The following is a 22,252-nucleotide window of genomic DNA, read 5'->3' on the forward strand; positions in this document are numbered from 1 at the left end:
TCAGTACTTTATCAAACATATCTAACCGTGTCTTTTCAATTTTAGGGCCAAACAGCATTGAAATTGTCTTAGTCATGTCAGCTGTAAACTGTTCAATTTGAAATGGTAAATAAAGTTTATTTTAAAGATCAGTTTGTGGTTTGTGTTTTATCACTGTGGGTTATACAGCTTTTGACTCTTCTCACAGAGAACTGAGCAGGCTGTCAGGTTGAGGAAAACACAAGCGTCTGCTCCCCCTCTGCCCCCTGCTGGCTGTTCTCTGCACTGCAGGAGGAGCGGGCTGGAGACAGACTAGGTCAGTATTTTTAGTCACCTCCATCAGGAAGAAGTCTTTTACGGATCCCGATGTTTTGACTGAGGCTGCTGGAACCAGTCTGAAGGCTGAAGCTCTAAGTGAATTTCCTCTGGACTTATGTTCTCTGTCCCCATGTTGCAAAGCAGAAACAGGGATCGTGGGTTCAGCACATGAGGAGCTCATTAGCGATGGATCGCTCCAGGTGTGGTTTGGGTCTTTGGGCGGACATGGCTTCAAATAGGAAACTGTTGCGTTTAATGGTTTCAATCCTTCCAAATCATTTGCAAAGACAGTGGGTTTGCACGTCTCCCTATAAAAAAAAAAATCACTTTAAAAAGTTTTCACCAGTTTCAACTTAAAAACTTAAAAAATTAAGTTAAATCAACTTAAAAGTTAAATCAACTTACAAGTTATTTAAATGCATTTAATTGTAATTGTAGTTGATTTAACTTGAAATTTTAAGGCAGCTGCTGAACTTATGTTTTTAAAAATGTAAGTTCAGCAGCTGCCTTGTACTTTTAAGTTGATTTACCTTGTGAGTTAAAATAATGACTTGTACTTTTAAGTTGATTTAACCTAAAATTTTAAGGCAGCTGCTGAACTTACGGTTTTAAAATTGTAAGTTCAGCACCTGCCTTGTACTTTTAGGTTGATTTAACTTGAGTTGAAATGACTTGTACTTTTGAGTTGATTTAACTTGTGAGTTGAAATGACTTAAAATTAAGTTAAATCAACTTAAAACTAGAAGTCATTTCAACTCATAAGTTAAATCAACTTAAAAGTACAAGTCATTTAAACTCATTTAATTGTAATAAGTTAAAATGATTTGTAATTTTAAGACGTAAGTTCAGCAGCTGCCTTGTACTTTTAAGTTGATTTAACTTGAGTTGAAATGACTTGTAATTTTTAAGTTGATTTAACTTAAAATTTTAAGTCATTTCAACTCACACGTTTTTAAAATTGTAAGTTCAGCAGCTGCCTTGTACTTTTAAGTTGATTTAACTTGAGTTGAAATGACTTGTACTTTTGAGTTGATTTAACTTGTAATTTTAACTTGAAACTTTTAAGTTGATTTAACTTGAGTTGAAATGACTTAAAACAAGTTAAATCATCTTAAAAGTACAAGTCATTTCAACTCATTTAATTGTAATGAGTTAAAATGACTTGTAGTTAAATTGATTTAACTTGAAATTTTAAGGCAGCTTCTGAACTTACGTTTTTAAAATTGTAAGTTCAGCAGCTGCCTTGTACTTTTAAATTGATTTAACTTGAGTTGAAATGACTTGTACTTTTGAGTTGATTTAACTTGAAATTTAAACTTGAAACTTTTAAGTTGATTTAACTTGAGTAGAAATGACTTAAAACAAGTTAAATCAACTTAAAAGTACAAGTCATTTCAACTCATTTAATTGTAATGAGTTAAAATTACTTGACGTTTTAAGTTGATTTAACTTGAAGTTTTACACTAAAAGAGTCTTGGATCAGCTACGTGGCTTTGAATTTTTCTCAAGTCAGATACAAAGACTTATTCTAGAAAGGTTGTCTGACCTTGCATGGATTTGTGGATTTCTAGTGCTCTTAATATTTGTGTTGTGGGAGCTGCTTATTAAACTCTGGTCATTCAGATCCCTCTGAATGAGTCTCCGTTCCTCTTTGAGCTCTGAAAATAGAGAAAACAAGAAATCAGTGATGGATAGTCTGCTCCACCACAAATCCTTTTCATGATCACCTTGGGGAAAAATTACTTTCTATTAAAAGAGAGAGAGAGAGCATTCTGCTTTATTATGTCTATTTAAAAGCATTCTGGCATTCTGGAGAAGACTGACCTTGTCATCTTGCTCACTGAGAAGTGGTTGTAAAATATATATATATTTTTTACTGATTTATCTTCTTTACTGAAGATTTTTGATGAAAGAGTTCTTGTCTATGCATTTAAATGAAACTGCACATCACACCCTTACTGACAGTTTTTCACCAGCCCCAGGAAATAAGTGCTTCAGTGGTGAACCACTAGATGGTGGTGATGCACAATTTCAAAAGGCCACTTCGTATCTGTAGACTTTTAAAGATTTATAATGAGATGATTTAATAGTCATTATGATGTAATGTTTATTAAGAAAAATGATGCAGTAAGATGGCTCAGTGAAAAAGACCACAGGGCATAGTTGAGTATATGGACAACCACTGCTCAGAATTATGCAATGCCCTGTTTTAGTTCAGTCAGTCAGAAGGCTTTTGTCTCAGATAGAATTGTGTGAAAAACGAGTCCCTTTGTCAAGAGTATTAACCACATACCTGCTATGGTGGGTTCAGGAGATACATGTTCTGTCTGAGCACCGGCTCTCTCAGTCTCAAGGTTTTCCTGTGATAAGACACATCAAAACTAGTCAAAGGATTTCAGCTCCCACCGTGATACTGTTATTTTCTCCACCCAGTTTTAAGGCAAAGATCGCTGGGCTTAGTTTGCCAGCAAACCAAGGTCTCCCAGCCTGGCCATGCTTGTCTTCAGCTGCATACTCAGTTAGTCTCTCAGTCTGACCTCTTGGGAAAAAAAAAAAAAAATCCCTCTAAAACCAGTCAACAGACCACCCTGCGAGACCAGCAGACCATCTTATGTTGGTAAATACACAAAACTATGGAAGCCCATTTCTGGCACTGAAAAAAAAAATAAAAAAAGGTAATTGGGACTGTTTTCTTACAAATTTGAGTTTACATCTCTTACATCTCTGACTTTTTTAAGACATGAACTTGCAATTCTAAAAAATTAAGTCAGATTTGTTAGATACAAACTCACAATTCTGGCTTTTTTTCTCAGAATTGCGAGTTTATATCTCGCAACTGACTTTTTCCTCTCAAAATTGCGAGTTAAGTCAGAATTGTGAGATATAAACTCGCAATTCTGAAAAGATATCAGTCTCTCCCCCGCCCTCAAAATGAGATTTTATACCTCGAAATTGCGAGTTTATATCTTACAATCCTGAGAAGTCAGTATTGAGAGAAAAAGTCAGAATTGCGATATACAAACTCGCATTTGCGAGAAAAAGTTTTTGAATTTATCTAGTTTTTATCTCGCAATTCTAATTTTGTTTCTCGCAATTGTGAGTTTAGATGATGCAATTTTGACTATTTCTCGCAATTGTGAGTTTATATCATGCAATTCTGAGAAAAAAAAAAATTAGAAAAAAAAGGGAAAAAAGTTGCGAGATGTCACAATAACCTTTTATAAATATTTTTTAAGTGGCGGAAATGGAATTTAGTTTATATCACGCAATTCTGACTTTATTTCTTGCAATTATGAGTTTAGATGATGCAATTCTGAGAAAAAAAGTCTGAATTATGAGAGAAGTCGCAATAACCTTCTTTATTTTTATTCAGTGGCGGAAATGGAAACGAGTTTATATCATGCAATTCTGACTTTATTTCTTGCAATTCTGACTTTTTCTTGCAGTTGTGAGTTTATGTCATGCAATTTTAAGAAAAAAAGTAGCAAGATGTTTTAAATGGTCAAATTGCTTTACAGATTAAAATAAAGATTAATTAGACTCAGAATGGAAAAAGTGATACATTCAAGATGAAATGGTTTTGTCTTTCAGGCTTCATTATAATAGTGTGTGGTTAAAGCAGATCCAGAGCTCACACTGCACTAAATGATTCCACAGCAGTGCTGCACTGAGACTGAGCTCTTAAAAACTGGACTCCAAACCACATGCTTTCACTGCAAAACCATGGATCTCCATTAGCCCACGTTATATAGCAGCGGCGTACTATTATTACACCACTCTGCCTGCTGCCTTGGTTTATTTGCTCTGAGTCATTGCTATATCATGTAGAGTCATGCTTACTGTTCAGCACATGCATTATGCACTCATCTTTTTAAATGAAACAAAAACAAACAGAGCTCAGCTCTCTGCAGAGAGCGCCTTTACTGCCAGCCTACAGGAGACTATTCATTTTAGCCCTGTGGTCTGTGAGCAGCGGCAGTAACCCCACAATCCAGCTGGAAAAGAAATACCACAGCCACAGTTTTGAGGCCGGTCACTGAAACCTAAGATCACACTCTGCCACACTCCCTCCACACTCAGTATGGCCAAGAATCAGATGAGCAGATGTCTGGGGGAGAGGGTTGTTGTTGCTAACTGAGACTAACCTTAAAAAAAATTAAAAATAAATATTACTTGAAATAAACATTAACTGAAATAAAATATAAAGAAACATTTTATTTCAGCTATTTGCCAAGGCATATGATACTGAAGTACTAAAATGACTGAAACTAAATAAACAAACTTTAAATTCAATAAAAAGATTCTGGAGATGCTGTTCTAAGTTTCTCGGCTTTGTTGTCTCTGACAAAAAAACATCTATCTTCAGGCATTAAAACCTCAAGATTTCAAGTGATTTGTCACAGAAGCAGCAAAAGCCACCACATTTCTCCCACTGAATTAAAAATAAATAAATAAAAAATAAAGGTAATTGCAACTTTTTATCTCACAGACTTTTTTTCTTGCAATTGCAAGAAAAATTGCAATTTTTTCTCAGAATTTTGTAATACAAGCTCGCAATTCTGACTTTTTTTTTCATTCACGAGTTCAGCTGTCCATCTAGTCCTGACAGTTATTGGTAAACAAACTTGGCTTGCTGTTCTTAATGGAGGCTCGGACCCGAGGCTCGGCTTGAGTGCCGAGTTCAACCCCCCCTTTGCAGTACTACCTAGAGGGAGAATAACAGAAAATGGGAAGGTGGAGGGATGCCGGAAGAATTAATGCTGGGACGCTGCAGCGAGAGCTGCTTATATAGGCTCATAATGATGATTGACAGGACTGAATGATTAGGCTCCTCCCAAACCTATGTTTGGAACTTTTGTTAAATGCGAAATTGTATCTTGCAATTCTAACTTTTTTTCTCGCAATTCTGAGTTTATATCTTGCAATTCGGCTTTTTTTTCTCTTAAATGCGAGTTTGTATCTTGCAATTTTTACTTTTTTCTTGAAAATCTGACTTTTTCCTCACAATTCAGATTTTTTTCTTACAAATGCGAGTTTGTGTCTTGCAATTCTGACTTTTTTTTTGTAATTCCGAGTTTATATCTCGCAATTCTGACTTTTTTTCTCACAAATGCGAGTTTGTGTCTTGCAATTCAGATTTTTTTTTTTTTTAAGTTTATATCTCTCAATTCTGACTTTTTTTTCTCACAAATGTGAGTTTGTATCTTGAAATTCTGACTTTTTCCCCACAATTACGAGTTTGGCTCTCAATTCTGACTTTTCTCGTAATTCAGAATTTTTTTCTCACAGATTCGAGTTTGTCTTGCAATTCTTACTTGTTTTCTAATAAATGAGGGTTTGTAATTGTAATTGCAATTCTGACTTTTTTCGCACAATTCCGAGTATATCTATTCTACTTTTTTCATGAATTCTAATTTGTATCTTGCCATTCTTTTTTTCCCCGCAATTCTGAGTTTGTATCTTGAAATTCTGACTTTTTTCACAGCTCTGACTTTTTTCTCACAAATGCGAGTTTGTATCTTGCGATTCTGACTTTTTTCTCAACAGTTCTGGGGGTTTTTTCTCACAAATGCGAGTTTGTATCTTGCAATTCTTACATTTTTTCTTGCAATGGTGAGTTTATATTTCACAGTTCTGACTTTTTTTTCACAATTCTGTCTTTTTTCCCACAGAATTATGAGATATAAACTCGTAATTGCAAGTTATAAAGTTCAATTCTGAGGGGGAAAAAGACTGATATGTTCTTGAGTTTATATCTCATTCAATTCTGTCAATTCTGACTTTATTACTTGCAATTGCATGTTATAAAGTCAGAATTGCACAATTCTGAAAAAGTCACAGTTGTGTTTATCCCCCAATTAAAGTCAGAATTGCGAAATTTATTTCTCAGAATTGCGAGATATAAACTTTTTAAATGAACATTAACTTCTTGACTAATATTCAGATACAGTGTTTAGAATAAATTGACTTCTCCCCAAAGACCAATCATCTAATTAGAATAAACTATGCACGTCAGAGAAACAGTTTAATTTCTTCAGCATCAGATGTAATGATACGTGACAGTACACATTCCATTCCAGAGGGAACACTATTGCCCTGGTTTGGCAGTCAATAATGTGCCTGTCGATTTAGGTGAACTTCAAGAGCAGCCCAGTTTAATAAGACAAGTTTCCAGCAAGAAGTAATTTGTCTTTCCACCCCAAAAGTGAAACTGCTGTGTTACATAACGTAATCACAGCCATTCAGATAATGCTGTATGTGAGGCTTTATGTATTGTTTTACAGCAGGATGAGATTTAACAGTGGGTGGTGGACTGGATTTGTACAGCATGTCAACTGTATGTGTCCAGTCCTCCAGACAGAATGCGTCAGAGAGTTTGCATGAAAACAAAAACAAAAGGCGCTCTGATTTGCTTGGCACTGGAAGTGTCTCACATCTGTGGCTAGCTCTGTACTTTTACAGAAAAGAAACTGAAATTTGGATGACATGGCACAACAGGAACCCGAAGTTTCTTCTGGCTGATTGAGAGAAGATCAATGTTTAGCCTCCTGCACCAATCAGCTGTAGATCTTAAGGAGCTAGTTTAACTTATGAGTTTTCAGATATACTAGAAATGCTCTATGATTCATTATGAAAAACATACGCTTGTGGTAGCTGATGCATGATTATCCATTTCCCAGCTGCATGTGAAACACATCAAAAGGAACAACTGTTCCATTATTTCACACTTTACATTAGTGTTCATACCGTGCAATTATAGAAGTAAGTGCTTAGTGGTTCTGTTCATAATTACATGTTGTTATTAGTAGATATTTCATTGTTATTGCTAAGGATTGAATTGCTAAAAAAGTGAATCAATTCTCTAATGTTATAATAACGTCAAAACATGACAAAGTATGGCACAACTAATACCTCAAATTGTGTTGTTTGCCTAAAAATGACTGGACCATTTTGACTTGTCAGACAATAAATGGGCAAAAAAAAATAAAATCAAACAAAACAACCCTGGTTTAGTGGTTCATGTTGGAGGAAAAAATTATGAATTAGAAATATGATGTTAGTTTACTATGGAAGCCCATTTCCACCACTGAATAAAAAATAAAAAAGGTAATTGCGACGTTTTACCTCACAATTCAGACTTTTTCTCACAGTTGCAAGTTTACATATCACAATTCTGACTTTTTTCTCAGAATTGTGATATGAACTAGCAACTGCAAGTTCTAAAGTCAGAATTGCTAGATATAAACACAATTCTGAGTAGTTTTTTCTCAGAATTGCGTAATGTAGTCAGAATAGTGGAATATAAACTTGCGACTTTTGTCACAAATGCAAGTTTGTTTCTTGCAATTCACACTTTTTTCCGCAATTCCGAGTTTATTTCTCACAATTCAGATTTTTTTTTTCTCTGGGAAACAAAACAGATGGATAGTCATACACTGTAAAAAATAAAAAACACAATTTGTTGTGTCAGCTTAAAATAATTTGTTTCCCTGCTGCCTTAAAATTTTAAGTTCAATCAACTAAAATAAGTTTATTCAACTTGAAATGTTAAGTTGTACTAGGTAACAACTTAGATATTTGTGTTTGCTAAACTTAACAGATGGGTAAGTAACCCAGCTGCCTTAAAATTTTAAGTTGATTTAACTCAAATATCTAAGTTGTCACTTAGTATAATTTAACATTTCAAGTTGAATAAACTTTTTTTTGAGTTGACTGGACTTAAAATTTTAAGGCAGCCAGGTTACAAATTATTTTAAGTTAATTCAACAAATTGTTTTTTACAGTGTAAGGCATATTTGGAATGCAGTCACTGAAACTTTGGGAGCGTTTTTAAACCAAAACTATAAAAAAAAAAAAATAAATAAATAAAAAAATTGAATATTTTGAAATAAAACAAAAATTTAGATGGAAATGCTTAAACATATGAAAACTAAGTAAAATAAAATACATTTAAATGAAAGTGCTAAAATTACTGAAACTAAAATTGAAATTAAAATAAGTTTAAGCTAAAACAAAAGCAAACAATTACTTAGTCCCTTAACTAAAATTAAAATGAAGACTGAAAATATGAAAAACGCTATCAAAATATTATTAAAAACTATAATAGTATATAAATAATACTACAATAACACTGATTATAGCAACCAATCACAACACTATAGCATCATAGCAGTGATTTTTTGCACTCACTTTCCTAAGCAAATAAATATACAATTGAGATTTCTACAGTAATTACATTAACATGGACACTGTAATGTAAGGCCTTACATTTTTTTTTCTCTTCATTAAAATATAAGCAAATATGTGACCCTGGACCACAAAACCAGTCTTAAGTCAGCCAAAAATACATTGTATGGGTCAAAATTATTGATTTTTCTTTTATGCCAAAAATCATTAGGAAATTAAACAAAGATCGTGTTCCATGAATATATTATGTAAAATTCCTACTGTAAATATATCAAAACATAATTTTTGATTAGTAATATGCATTATTAAGAACTTCAATTTGGACAGCTTTAAAGGCGATTTTCTCAATATTTTAATTTTTGCACCCTCAGATTCCAGATTTCCAAACAGTTGTATCTCAGCCAAATATCCTATCCTATCAAATGTCCTATCCTAACAAAACATACATCAATGGAAAGTGTATTTATTCAGCTTTCAGCTTCAATTTAAAAGAAAAAATACCCTTATGACTGGTTTTGTGGTCCAGGGTCACATATAAGGGCAGCTTTCTTATTTCCAAATGCAGAAACTTAAGGAGAGTCTATACAAAGTTGCACCAAACTGAAATAATTGAAAACAGTTATTAAGCGGTTTGTTTAATCAGTAAAAGCAGCTCCACAGTGTTACAACACTCAATTTTGGGTTTGGAGAACTACCATAATAATGAACTATGATCTGCACTGGTTTTATAATGAGGATGAAACTTGCATTTACTTGCTTTTATGTCTTGCAACACTTCTTTCACAATAATGAAAATGGAGCAGCTCAGAAAGGAAATCTGATCAATCACCATACATACACAGAAAGCCGTACATTTTTTTTTTCTGTGTAGAAAAGTTTAATACTTTAACTATAATGGAGTTTGGCCTATGCAAAAAAAAAAGTGCTCCAAGGTTATTTTTTTTTTTTTTTTTTTTGAGTATACCTCCACTATCCCGATGCAGCTTCAAAGCATGTTATTAAATGCAATCAAAACCAGCGTTTATTAGCAAAATGAGTCCTTACCTGCAGGACCTGCACGTCTCTTTTCAGTGCTTCAGATTCTTCGGTTATGACTGACCTGTCAATCAAAAAAGACTTTCTTTTATAAGGTCTGTATGTGACCCTGGACCACAAAACCTGACATAAGGGTAATTTATACATCATCTGAAAGCTGATGCATGGTTTGTTAAGATAGGACAATATTTGGTCAAGATGCAACTATTTGAAAATCTGGAATCTTGAGAGTGTGAAAAAAAAAAAAAAAAAAAAATCTAAATACTGAGAAAATGGCCTTTAAAGTTGTTCAAATGAAGTTCTTAGCAATGCAGGTTAGGTTAGGTTTTGATATATTTATGGTAGGAAATTTACAGAGTATCTTCATGGAACATGCTCTTTACTTAACATCCTAATAATTTACGGGATAAAAGAAAAATTTATCATTTTGACCCATACAATGTATTTTTGGCTATTGCTACAAATATGCCTGTGCTGCATATGACTGGTTTTGTGGTCCAGGGTCACATATAAATATTCTAAATCGACAGACTTTAAGTGGACTGGGGAAAAGAAAAATACAGATCAAACAAAAAAAATAAAAAATGTAAGTGGTACAAAAAATTAGATTCAAATGAATCGGCAACTAAAAATAACCATCTACATTATATGCCATTATGGACTTCCAAGAAAGGGGACTGCTTCTCATACAAAACATGACATTGATTTACCCTTAAACAAGTGAAATAAGTAGTAAGAGTTTTTATTTGAGCTGCACCATGAACTCTTTTCCAGATAAGTGGGAAAGTGAAAACCGGCCCACTTCTTCTCTGTTACATAACCACTGTAGTCACTTAAATTCCCTTCACTTTTCTTTTAAGGCAAAGGAATCTTACATATGTCGAGGTCTGGTATTCATTTGCTCACAATGAGGTCTTTTGTTCTGATCGAGGGATAGATCGGCCTGCTCGCTTCAGTTCCCCTCCCTCTATCTCAATACCCCACTGCCCTGCTGAGCAGGGCTTACTGTTTGCATTCCTCTTGGCTGGGTGGAGGAATACACATGCCTGGCGGAGAAGAAGTGGATGGGAGATAGGGAAGAGAGAGAGGTCCAAAGGGTAGAAGGGAAGAGCTCCAAAAGAGACTTAAAGAGTGAGAAAAGAACTTCAAGAGGGTCCCTTCCCTTGTAAGATGTAAAGCACATGGTATTCGCATGGCATTAAAATTAATTCATTTAGTAGGCAATTTATATATTTTCAAGAATTTAAGCTTAAGAATTCAGATGAAAAGCTTTTAAAGATCAAGAGAAACTAGTTCAAGTGTGTATGAGCTTATAAAAAACTGAAAATCAAAACGTAGATGCCGATTTAAAACCAGCAGTAGGTAATATAATCCTAGATGAAGGTGTGTGTGAGCAGTCTTGGAAAGAGGCAAAAAGCAAGGACGGTGAGGCAGTCCAACACTCTATTCTCACAACAGCATGTTTGCACAAGAAGGAGCGTGTCTGGTCTTCATCCACAGTCAGCATGAGCACATGTTGAGCAAAGAAGGGAGAAATCTAGCCTGAGGAGTGTGTGTTCCACAATATTAACTTCACCGCACAACAGGATCAAACTGCAAACGGACAATCTTGCTGGCTAAAAAGTCATTACATTATGTACATGGCCTCGGGTGTAAACAAATGATTCCAATATTATCTGCTTGATAAAAAAGTAATTGCGTTTGTTGTATGCTTGGAATTAGGTCTGACATTTTATTTTTGTTGTTCATAGTTTTCATAATACGCTCAAAGCAATCTGCAGTTATAATAGCATTTGCTCTCACTCTGGGTGACTTCCATTTGAAGGTGAGCATGACTGTGCCCTACTCACTCCAAAGGGCAGAGCACTTGAAGTGAGCTCTCTGAAGGGTGCACATATACACTGTAAAAAACTTTGTAACCTTCAAAAAAAAAGTTTATTCATCTTGAAATGTTCAATTATAGTGACAGCTTAGATATTTGAGTTGAATCAACTTAAAATTTTAAGGCAGCTGGGTTACTTACCCATCTGTTAAGTTTAGCAAACACAAATATCTAAGTTGTTACTTAGTACAACTTAACATTTCAAGTTGACTAAACTTATTTTAGTTGACTGAACTTAAAAATTTAAGGCAGCAGGGTAACAAATTATTTTAAGCTGACTCAACAAATTGTGTTTTTTATTTTTTACAGTGTAGTTGTCCAGACTGATTGACTTGTGTCAAATATACCCAAAGATGATGCTCCACCAAAGACAACAAGATAGCAAAATGACTTCCTTGATGCTCTCACTTCGTGAAATGATTCAGTTCCTCACTTTCACAACCTGGTCTTCATGGCGAAAACGTACCTGTGGGACTTTTTCGCAAGATGCAACATACAGTGCTGCTTGAGAGTTTGTGAACCCTTTAGAATTTTCTACATTTTTGCATAAATATAACACAAAACATCATTAGATTTTTTGTCCTGAAAGAAGTCCTGAAAGTTGTCAAAGAGAACCCAATCAAACAAATTAGACAAAAAATATATACTTTGTCATTTATTTACTGAGAAACATGATCCAGTGTTAAATATTTGCGAGTTGCAAAAGTATGTGAGTCTTTGCTTTCAGTACCACTTTTTGAAGCAATAACCGCAGGTAACAGATTTTATAACTGCTGATCAGTCCTGCACAACAGGAATTTTAGCCCATTCTTCAGTACAGAAACACGTGAACCCTGTGATATTGGTGGGTTTCCTCTTATGAACTGCTTGCTTCAGGTCCTTCCACAACATTTCAATTGGATTAAGGTCCGAACTTTGACTCATTCCAAATCATTAATCTTGTTCATCTTTTGGTATATCTGGTATATTTGGTACATCTTTTGTGCTTGTGGTCGTTATCTTGACGCATGAGCAACTTTCTTCTAAGATTCAGTTTTTGGACAGATGCCCTGACATTTTTCTTTAGAATTTGCTGGTATAATTCAGAATTCATTGTTCCATCAATGATGGTAAGCCATTCTGGCCAAGATGCAGCAAAGCAGGCCCAAACCATGATACTACTACAACCATGTTTCACAGATGGAATAAGGTTCTTATGCTGGAATTAAGTGTTTTTCTTTTTCCAAACATAACACTTCTCATTTAACCCCAAAAAGTTTTATTTTGGTCTGATCTGTCCACAAAACATTTCTCCAATAGCCCTCTGACTTGTCCACATGATCTTTAGCAAACTGCAGACCAACAGCAGTGTTTTTTTGTTTTGTTTTGTTTTGTTTTTTTGGAGAGTTGTGGCTTTGTCCTTGTAACTCTGCCATTCATACCATGGTTGTTCAGTGTTCTCCTGATGATGGACTCATGAACATTAATATTAACCAATGTGAGAAAGGCCTTTATGTGCTTAAAAGTTACCCTGAGGTCCTTTGCAACCTTGCAGACTATTACAAGTCTTGCTTTGGAGTGCTCTTTGTTGGTCGATCACTCCTAGGGAGGGTAATAGTGGTCTTGAATTTCCTCCATTTGTAAACAGTTTGTCTGACTGTGGATTTGTGGAGTCCAAACTCTTTAGAGATGGTTTTGTGACCTTTTCTAGCTGGATGTTCTCAGAGATCTACTTTGTTCATGCCATGATTCACTTCCACAAACATAATCAGACTTGGATAGATCCCTGTTCTTTAATTAAAACAGGGAATACACTGGCACCTGATAGTCATCCTATTGATTGATAACACATCTGAACAAATGGACTTTAATTTCACCTTAAAATTAACTGCTAATCCTAGAGAATCACATACTTTTGCAACTCACAAATATTTAACACTGGGTCATTTTTCTCAATAAATAAATTACAAACTATATATTTTCATCTCATTTGTTTGATTGGGTTCTCTTTGTCAACTTTCAGGACTTGTGTGAAAATCTGATTAACGTTTTGGTCATATTTATGCAGAAATATAGAAAATTCTAAAGGGTTCACAAACTTTTAGGCAGCACTGTACATACTTGTAAGCACATATCACTGCAGTCCTACTGAGTGGCACAACAGCATGAGGCTATCAGTGCCGACATCAACCATGTTTTATGTGATGTTGGTTTTGTATGTCACTGCAGTTCTGACTTGAAATGTCCAGTGAGTTGTGTTAAAACTCTAATGCTTCTTGATGTTTTAAAACAAGGTAGCATCTGCACTACACCCACAGTTTCTTTCAAGTGTGCAAGAATGGAGTTCACTCACAGACTGGAGACCACAAGCCCTCACCTGAGATGGGTCACAACCTCATCTATATGCTTGATGTTTAACTTGTGTCTTAAGGCCTTGATTTCTTCTTCACAACTAGAGTGAGATGAGAGGCTGGAGACTGACCTGAAAAAAATACATTATTCAATACTTACTAACGTAATCAATATTATTTCTGTAGAAGTAAACTTACAGATATATATTTCTAAAAAACACTGACCTGCTTCTAGTCTCGCTTAGACTTGATGGGGGTCTGGAAAGCAATTTTATTTCACGCCAGCTGCCTGGACTCCCTTGTCTCTGTGTGTTACTGCTGTCCAATGCGTAATTCACCACACTAGGATTGTACTGAGCCATGACCTCTTCTTCATTCCTGAGACACACATGTAGACACATTTACTGACAGTGAGAATGGCAGAATGGTGAAAGTCGACAGTGCTAGCACAGTTACACTGTAAATGTCTACCACAGTGACTTCGAACCAGAGGCATTTTGCCTTGCAAACAGCAACGTTTTATACAAAATGAAAAGTTTTGTCATTAATTACTCACCCTCTTGTTGTTCCAAACCCATAAGACCTTTATTCATCTTTGGAACACAAATTATATTTTTTTGAGATATTTTTGATATTCATTTTTCTGACCCTGCATAGATAGTAACTGCCATGTTCAGAGCCCAGAAAGGTAGTAAGGTCATCGTAAAAATTGTCCATGTGACATCAGTCGTTATTTTTGTTTTCTGTGTGCACAAAATTGTGTCTTGTAAAAATCTTGTAGCTTAAAATTATGCTTAAACCACTAATATCACATGGACTATTTTATTGATGTCCTTACAACCTTTCTGGGCCTTGAATGTGTCAGTTGCATTGCTATCTATGGAGGGTCAGAAAGCCGTCAGATTTCATCAAAAATAACTTACTTTGTTTTCCTGAAGATAAACAAAGGTCTTACGTGTTTGGAACGTTTGGAATTTTCATTTTTGGGTAAACTAACCCTTTAATTGTATGTATTTTATAAATATGTGCTGTTCGGTCTTTTTCAAGAAACGTGTAAAAGGCAAAATAGCTCAGCTGTCTTATTAAAAAAAGAAGCTATTTGGAGAGTCTCTTTCATCACAGTATCAATTTTTTATCCTTGCTTAAGAGTGCAATAATAATGAACAAAGATGCTGAATTATATCCAAAATAATATTAATTATATAAGAGGAACACATTTCTGGTTTGATGTCAATGATGGGGTAACTTAAGGGTGCCTATAGCTATATGTGCCTGCAACACATAATGTTGGAAAACACTGATCTAGCAAGCTGGTTTTACGTACTTAAAAGAGTGTCTTGGAAGACACAACATTATTTATTTATTCAAGACCCTACAGGTCCATTCAAAACACTAAGACTGTTGTTGTACTGTGGAGAAAGTCATGCAATTCGTATCGCATAATAAACTTTGGCCTCTGGGTCTTAAAAAGTACTACATTACAATAAATAGAACAACTGAAGAAATAATAAATGAAGATAAATACAATACCCTTTGAAGTTTGGGTAGCTATTTGATCCAAAACACAGTAAAAAACAGCAACATTGTGAAATGTTATTAAAATTTTAAATAACCATTTTCTGTTTTATCATTCTATGCTAGTTTGGTCATCAAGAAACATTTTTAAAAAAATGTTTCAATGTTATAATTTTTCGCTGATGCTCCAGAAGGAATCCAGGGGGTGAAAACGTTTTGAATTTGAAGTTTTAACTTGCATTGTCTTCTGGGAAACATGTAAATATCTTTTGTAGCCTCTGAAGGGCAGTACTAATGATAAAAATATGATATTTAGGCAAAATAAGAAAAATGTACAAAATCTCCATTCTATTCAAAAGTTTTCACCCTCCAACTCTTAATGCATTATTTTTCTGTCTTGAGCATCAGTGAGCATTTGAACCTTCTGTAATAGTTGCATTTGAGTCCCTCAGTTGTCCTCAGTGTAAAAAGATGGATCTCAAAACCACACAGTCATTGTTAGAAAGGTTTCAAATACACAAAAATGCTGGAACACCTAAGAATTTGCGGGACCTGAAGGATTTTTCCTAAGAACAGCAGCAGTTTAACTGTTCAGGACAAATAAGGGACTCATGAACAACTATCACTAAACAAAAAAACACAGCTGTGGATAATTCAGGTAACAACACAGTTTTAAATATCAAGAAGATGTACACTTTTGAACAGGGTCATTTTTATAAATGTAATCATTATTTTCTCTTGTGGACTATATGTAAACATCTTTTATGTGAAATGTCTTATTCAGGTCAGTACTAAATAAACAATAACATGCATTTTGTATGATCCCTCTTATTTTGGTAAAATAATTAACATTTTTAATGATTCTAAAAGGGGGTGTAAACTTTTGACTTCAACTGTAGTTGCATATGATTTCCTCAGTTGCCCTCAGTGTGAAAAGATGGATCTCAAAATCATACAATCGTTCTAAAATGTTTAAATACGCAAATAATACGAACAGAATGTCAATATTTTCTGTGAGAAATAAAATAGCTCTCTCAGTCCTTGCTGTAATATTAAAACAGCCTTGTCAAGTGCATGAGAGAAGATGAAGGCAACACACAACAAGAGAGCAAAGGCCTTTTATCCTCAGCCAAGTTTTCTAACTGCAAATCAAGCTTGGACTTGATGTTACAGTCCACTTTGAAATGTTATTGTAAACGAAACACAAAGGTTTGCATTTGGAAGTGCATTAAAAAAAACACATCTCACTTGAAGCTTAAATCAGCTGACAACTGCAGACAGACTGTTTCATTTTAGCCATATCCATTCAATCCTTTATAAACAACAGGGACTTTTCTAACTTCCTTTTAAGCTATTAATACAAACATATGAGGCAGAAGAGCTATATTACAGGAAAACATCTGAACAGCCAAAAATACAACAAAGATGCAGCAAGCAGATGGTCCTTTCTCGCTCACAGCCATTATTCAGACCGTAAAGCTGTGTATCACTTTTTTTCAGCCCGCCCCTGCTCACATCTTCCCCGCTTTCTTCTTTCAGGATACAGTTTACATGTTTGTGGGACTTTTGTAGCCTGATGAAAAGATCGAAAAGACGTTAACAAGCATCTCTGACTGAATGCGTGTGATACAAGCAGAGGTCTGACGCCCATCTCTGCTCTGCTCGTGTACTGACAGGAACAGAGGATACATTGTGGGCCCAGATCAGTAAGCAGCTTAGCGGTGTTCACAGAGGAGGGAGGAGACCCACTCCTGCCAACAAAGATGGCACAGAGGAGCCGGCACATCAAAAAGCGGAAAAAAGAAAAATCCCTCAGTGTATCGAAGTAAAAAAAGAGGCCCTTTCAAAACGCCCCTCCATCTGCGCTGATAAATTACCTACATGTGAAATACGCAGTGCACACAACTTTCTCTTTCCAGCCTTCCTGCGCTGATTGTTGTGGTATCACTCTCTAGAGATTTAAGAACCTTCCTTTGGTCGGCTTTTAAAGTCTCAGCCGCTCGCAGTTCACACATGATCTGAGGTTCTCTTTCAATGGCCATTGAACGGAGGCCTAGCATAAAGAAACAGGTGCAGCTTGACTCCATACAGCCACAACAAATCACACAGACAAGGACTTAGACCACACAGGAGGGAGGGGAGGCTGTCGGCAGAGAGGAAAAAAAAAGTGGCGCTAACTAGATCCATTAAATCAATTCCTTTCAAAACCTTTCTTGCCCATGTTAAGGCATTAAAACACCACTGAGTCAACAATTTCCTGCTTTGACCAGCATCAGCTGGCGGGAAATCTCCAAACCTGGAGCAACATTAAAGGGAAGTAATCCAGACTTGTTCTCGAAGCAGATCAACGGCTAAATGACGTCACAAACACAAGCTAAAATTGGAAATTGAAGTTTACACCCCACTGCTCATATGCAACATTTGTTTCCGGGTGACGGAGCCAATTTGTTTCAGCAATTTGAGAATGAATTAAGTGTTTTCTCTGTTGGACTGATATTTGCCAAACACCTGCTCGTGATAAGCCACGGCTGAAAAGAGACTATAAGAAGTATAAATCAGCGCAAACAGTGATCTACAGGAGAATAATGTAAATTGTAAACCAATGAAATCCACGCAAAGGCTCTTATTTGTGAAATAATGTGTTCTCAGTGATACATTAAAAACCTTTCAAAAGAAGATCTTGTGTAGACATTCTTTTCACTGTCTAGCTGGTTGCTGGGAGAAGATCAGCTCTCCTGCTTGACTGGTACCTGTAAATATCTTCTTCCCAGTGCATTGTTATATTAGACAAGGAGCCACAAAAAGCCTGTGTTGTAACAAAGAACCCTTAGAAAGAGAAGTCTCTAGGCAACAAATTGAAATGTAATCATAAATTGCTACAAATTTAAAGGCAAACAGAACATGACCTGTCAAACAAAACCACGCATAGTCTTTGCTGCTGACGTAACTGATTCACTTCATTTTACTAAAACAGTTCTTTTGTGATGTGCTCCTGTGCCTGCTCTTTAGCTTTAAAAGTCAATGATTTATCAGCAAGCATTCTTTAAAGCAAAGCTACTTTATGAAAGCAAAGCCCTGACCTATGAACTCTCCCCCAGTCTGTTGAAAAGAATACTTGGGGTTTTCATTAAGGTCAGAACATTCATTCGTCAAGTGAGGGAAAGCATTTATAGAGGACACTTAACAGTGAGTTGTAGATCTTTAAATGGAATTTCATTTGGAATCTATTGAAAATGTTAGATTCAAAAATGACTACAAGTCTGAGTTAATATGATAAGTAAACTGTATTGTAGGGAGGCACACTATTTTCCGTTTTTGACAGACTTTTAAAATGGATCACTATCTGTTGATATTGGATATTAAATTGTGAACGCTCATTTAATCTGTTTTTTTTTTTTTTGTTGTTGTTGTTGTTTTTTATTGGATTGCCCATCATTCAATGATCTAAAAAACTAATAATTGATTAACATTGTTGAATATATTTTTACTATTTAAAATAACAGTTTTCTATTTAAATATATTTTAAAATGTAATTTATTCCTGTGATCAAAGCTAAATTTTCAGCATCATTACTCCAGTCTTCAGTGTCACATGATCCTTCAGAAATCTTTTTTTATTGTTATAAATTTTTATTGTTACAGTTACTGTTACGTTTTTTTTCAGGATTCTTTAATAAATAGAAAGACAAAGATCAGCATTTATCTTAAATAAAAAGCTTTTGTAACATTATATCATTTATATATATATATTATTATACGCATATGCATACACCCCCCCCCACACACACACATATATATATATATATATATGTGATGATAAAGAAATTTATAATGTTACAAAAGATTTCTATTTCTACGTTGTTCTTCTGAACTTTCCATTAATCAAAGAAACATGAAAAAATTCTACTCAGCAGTTTTCAACATGATAATAATAATAATGTTTTTTGAGCGGCAAATCAGAATATTAGAATGATTTCTGAAGGATTATGTGACTGGAGTAATGATGCTAAAAATTCAGCTTTAAAATCACAGGAATAAACTACATTTTAAAATACATTCAAATAGAAAACAGTTATATTAAATAGTAAAAATATTTCAAAATTTTACTGTTTTTGTTGTACTGTAGCTTGGTGAGCAGAAGAGTATATTTTAATTTATATAAAATAGTATAGAATTAATACTGGCTTCTCAACAATTGATATGGTATGATACTTACATGATAGTTATAGCTATAAGATAGATAGATAGATAGATAGATAGATAGATAAAATATTATAGAATATTAATATCATCTTATCTGTATAATCCAGAATTTTACTATATGACATTAGAATAGAACCAATCTTTTTGTCTCATGTTTAGTGAATGTCTTTACTGATGTTTATTACTATCAACAAAACGTCAGAGGTTAAAAGTCTCACAGTTACAATAGTTAATGTTAATTTTGTTAGCTTTAGTAGATATTTGTTAATATCTGTTGGTATAACAGTACAGTATAGCAGTGCTATAATGCTGTATTTGCCTCACCTGCCCTGTCTAGCAGCTTTCTCTCTCAGTGTGAGCAGCAGCAACTGAATCTCTGCTTTTAGCAACTCTTTAACAGCTGGGGGGTCAGCCAAAGGGAACATGGGGGCTTCTGGCCTGTTGCCCTTCTCTGAGCACCGGAGCGTCTGCCAAATCTTCTCCCACATCTCCACCTAGAACAGGTCAGCAGAGGTAAGTGTTACAGAGAATGCTGTTTGGCTCAGCTTTGTATGAAATGCACTTTCCAAATCCCTGTTACAAGCTGCTCTACAACTAGAGAAATGCAGCCAGTTGGTTAACATCCCATAACAAGTGTCTCTAATCTCTGCTGAGTTGAAGAGAAATGTGCATAAGCAACTGGAAATTTCAGAGAAAATCCACGTGTATTCTCACAAATGCCCCACGCGAGGTGAAAAGCCAAGAAGAGGGAAATGAAAGCCTGTCACGGCACTGGCAAACAATGTCTGCACTCTATTACCAATCTCCACACCTGTCTCGGGACTTTCAAGTTTCCCTCGGACTCTGAAAATACACTTCAAAGCTTGTCGAAGGCAATGCAAGACAGAGTAAAACCAGCTCTCTGAGATTTCTGATCCTGCTGTGCCTGCATGAAACCAACTTCAAGCCTAAATAACTCTGCTGAACACAGGCCAACTTCTTCTTATTGCAGCTTCTGCAGAACCAGGTTTATGATGTGCACTGCCACCAGAGAGACATTTCTGAAATGTAGGTGAGCTAATGCAGACTTGGATACAAAAGAACATTTCTCTTTTCTTGTTTATTGACTTTCATCTTTTTACTGAATAAATGTTCTCAGGGAAAAGATCTAAGGAAAAGAGAGAGAAAAATTAAGAGAAAAACAAGATTTTTAGTTGTTTTTTGTTTTTTGTGTGTTTCATATTAGTGGTGATAAACATTACTGGAATTCAAAAGAGGTTGACCTGAGAAAAATGTTAAAACTGTTTACTGCCAGACAACCTTGGCCCTTGGTTGCATTTACTCAGACAATTCATTATCATGATCACTATTATTATTTGCTTCAATTTTTCTTAGCTATAAAATTTCCGTGAACACACATTCAAAGTCCTTATCTGGTGTGTCCAGAGGGGGTTTTAAACACAAGGTCATAAATCCTATTTAGTGTTCAGAGGAAGGAGGAATCACATACGTCTTCCATAGACAAGTTTCCACCCACTATTTCCATATGCACATCGCTGTCTGCATATAGTGAGAGCCTATGGAGTTTGTAAAAGACAATTTATCTTTGAAAGCGTCGGATCTGAAACAAGTACGGTTTGCATTCCATGCACTTAGGCTCTGGGAGATAATGCACTCTTGGGAGTTGTAATTCAAAACCGGTTTAGAGTTACACATCAGTGCACACTAGCTTACTTGCAATGGAGATTTTTTTCTAATTCAGTGCATAAAATTCTAAAACACAAATGCATATGCAGAGCACTGAATTGTATGGGTCTAACATTATCTAAACTTTATGCAAAGCCCTCTGAGGTCTTTCCAAAAAAAAAAAAGCATAGACTTAGAAAAACAAATGTTTAAAAGATGTATATTTTATTATGTTCCCCTACTCTCTACCAAACCTAATCTAACTTAAATAAATAAATAAAAATATGTTGCCACCACCTCAAGGGATCTTTCCACTTGCCTTTCAAAGGGAAAATGTAGGTGCTGTATTAAACATCAAAAGGTGACGACATGAATTATGTAAGTTAGTCTTGGCCTTGCAGTTATTTTTTAAATTATATGCCTGCCACACGAACTTCTAGCAAGTACTTCTGTTGTGTATTTCGAGACAGTCTGATGCATAAATATGACTTATTACCTCTGAATATAACTCTGTGTATGTATCAATCAGTGTTTCTCCAAGTACAGCTCGGATCTCAGGAAGCTCAGAGCAGGGAACATTTTCCTTCACTAAATTCCACACAGATTGTTGGCGTTGGAAATTGTCCATGAGGCCGCTGTTTCCAGAGCTAAGCACATAAAGCTCATCACTGGCGTGCATTCGGTGTGTCCATACCGGAGGGAAACTACCTGGAAATAAATACATATATAGATAAATATAGTCCTACATACGTTTAAAAAACTCATACATCATTCAAATGCTCTGGTAACGTTATACTGTACGAAGAGAAAGAGCATGATAAATAAACATAATTCGTAAACAATTATGACCTCATCAATGAATAAAACGTTAAAGTAATATTTGGTTGCTTTAAACGTTTAGCATAATGAAACTAGGGTGATCTGAATAAGATTTAAGATGGCATACTTTTGTAAAAGCATATACAATAGTAGTTTTAGAAGAAGCGGATACTCACCAGAACAATCGTAGCTTCCTGTATCAGGGTAAACATTTCTGTTCCTATGGAGACAAGCCAGCGCACTCAAATGATTGGCTGCAGGATTCGATAGTGATCTTTATTAACCCATTCAGACGCACTCTACTACATTACAAATATACA

At 35.2% G+C, this 22,252-nt stretch overlaps 1 protein-coding gene across 2 annotated transcripts; it reads right to left on the reverse strand.

Moving 5' to 3' along the window:
* Positions 1-174: 174 nt before the first annotated feature.
* Positions 175-22,163, reverse strand: ccdc24 (coiled-coil domain containing 24). Of its 2 annotated transcripts, none has more exons than XM_051132567.1 (9): positions 22,109-22,163; positions 21,610-21,821; positions 19,773-19,942; positions 13,957-14,109; positions 13,758-13,862; positions 9,529-9,583; positions 2,591-2,657; positions 1,844-1,955; positions 175-605 (listed from the first exon to the last, which is right to left on the reverse strand). In XM_051132567.1, exons 2-9 carry the CDS (start codon positions 21,790-21,792, stop codon positions 182-184), a joined length of 1,269 nt encoding a protein of 422 aa, XP_050988524.1. In that variant the 5' UTR covers positions 21,793-21,821; positions 22,109-22,163; the 3' UTR covers positions 175-181. The 2 variants fall into 2 exon arrangements, with proteins under 2 accessions (XP_050988524.1, XP_050988533.1); XM_051132576.1 differs by lacking the exon at positions 22,109-22,163 and adding an exon at positions 22,060-22,074.
* Positions 22,164-22,252: the final 89 nt, after the last annotated feature.

Source organism: Labeo rohita, chromosome 2 (assembly GCF_022985175.1).
Source record: "Labeo rohita strain BAU-BD-2019 chromosome 2, IGBB_LRoh.1.0, whole genome shotgun sequence".
NCBI lineage: Eukaryota > Metazoa > Chordata > Actinopteri > Cypriniformes > Cyprinidae > Labeo > Labeo rohita.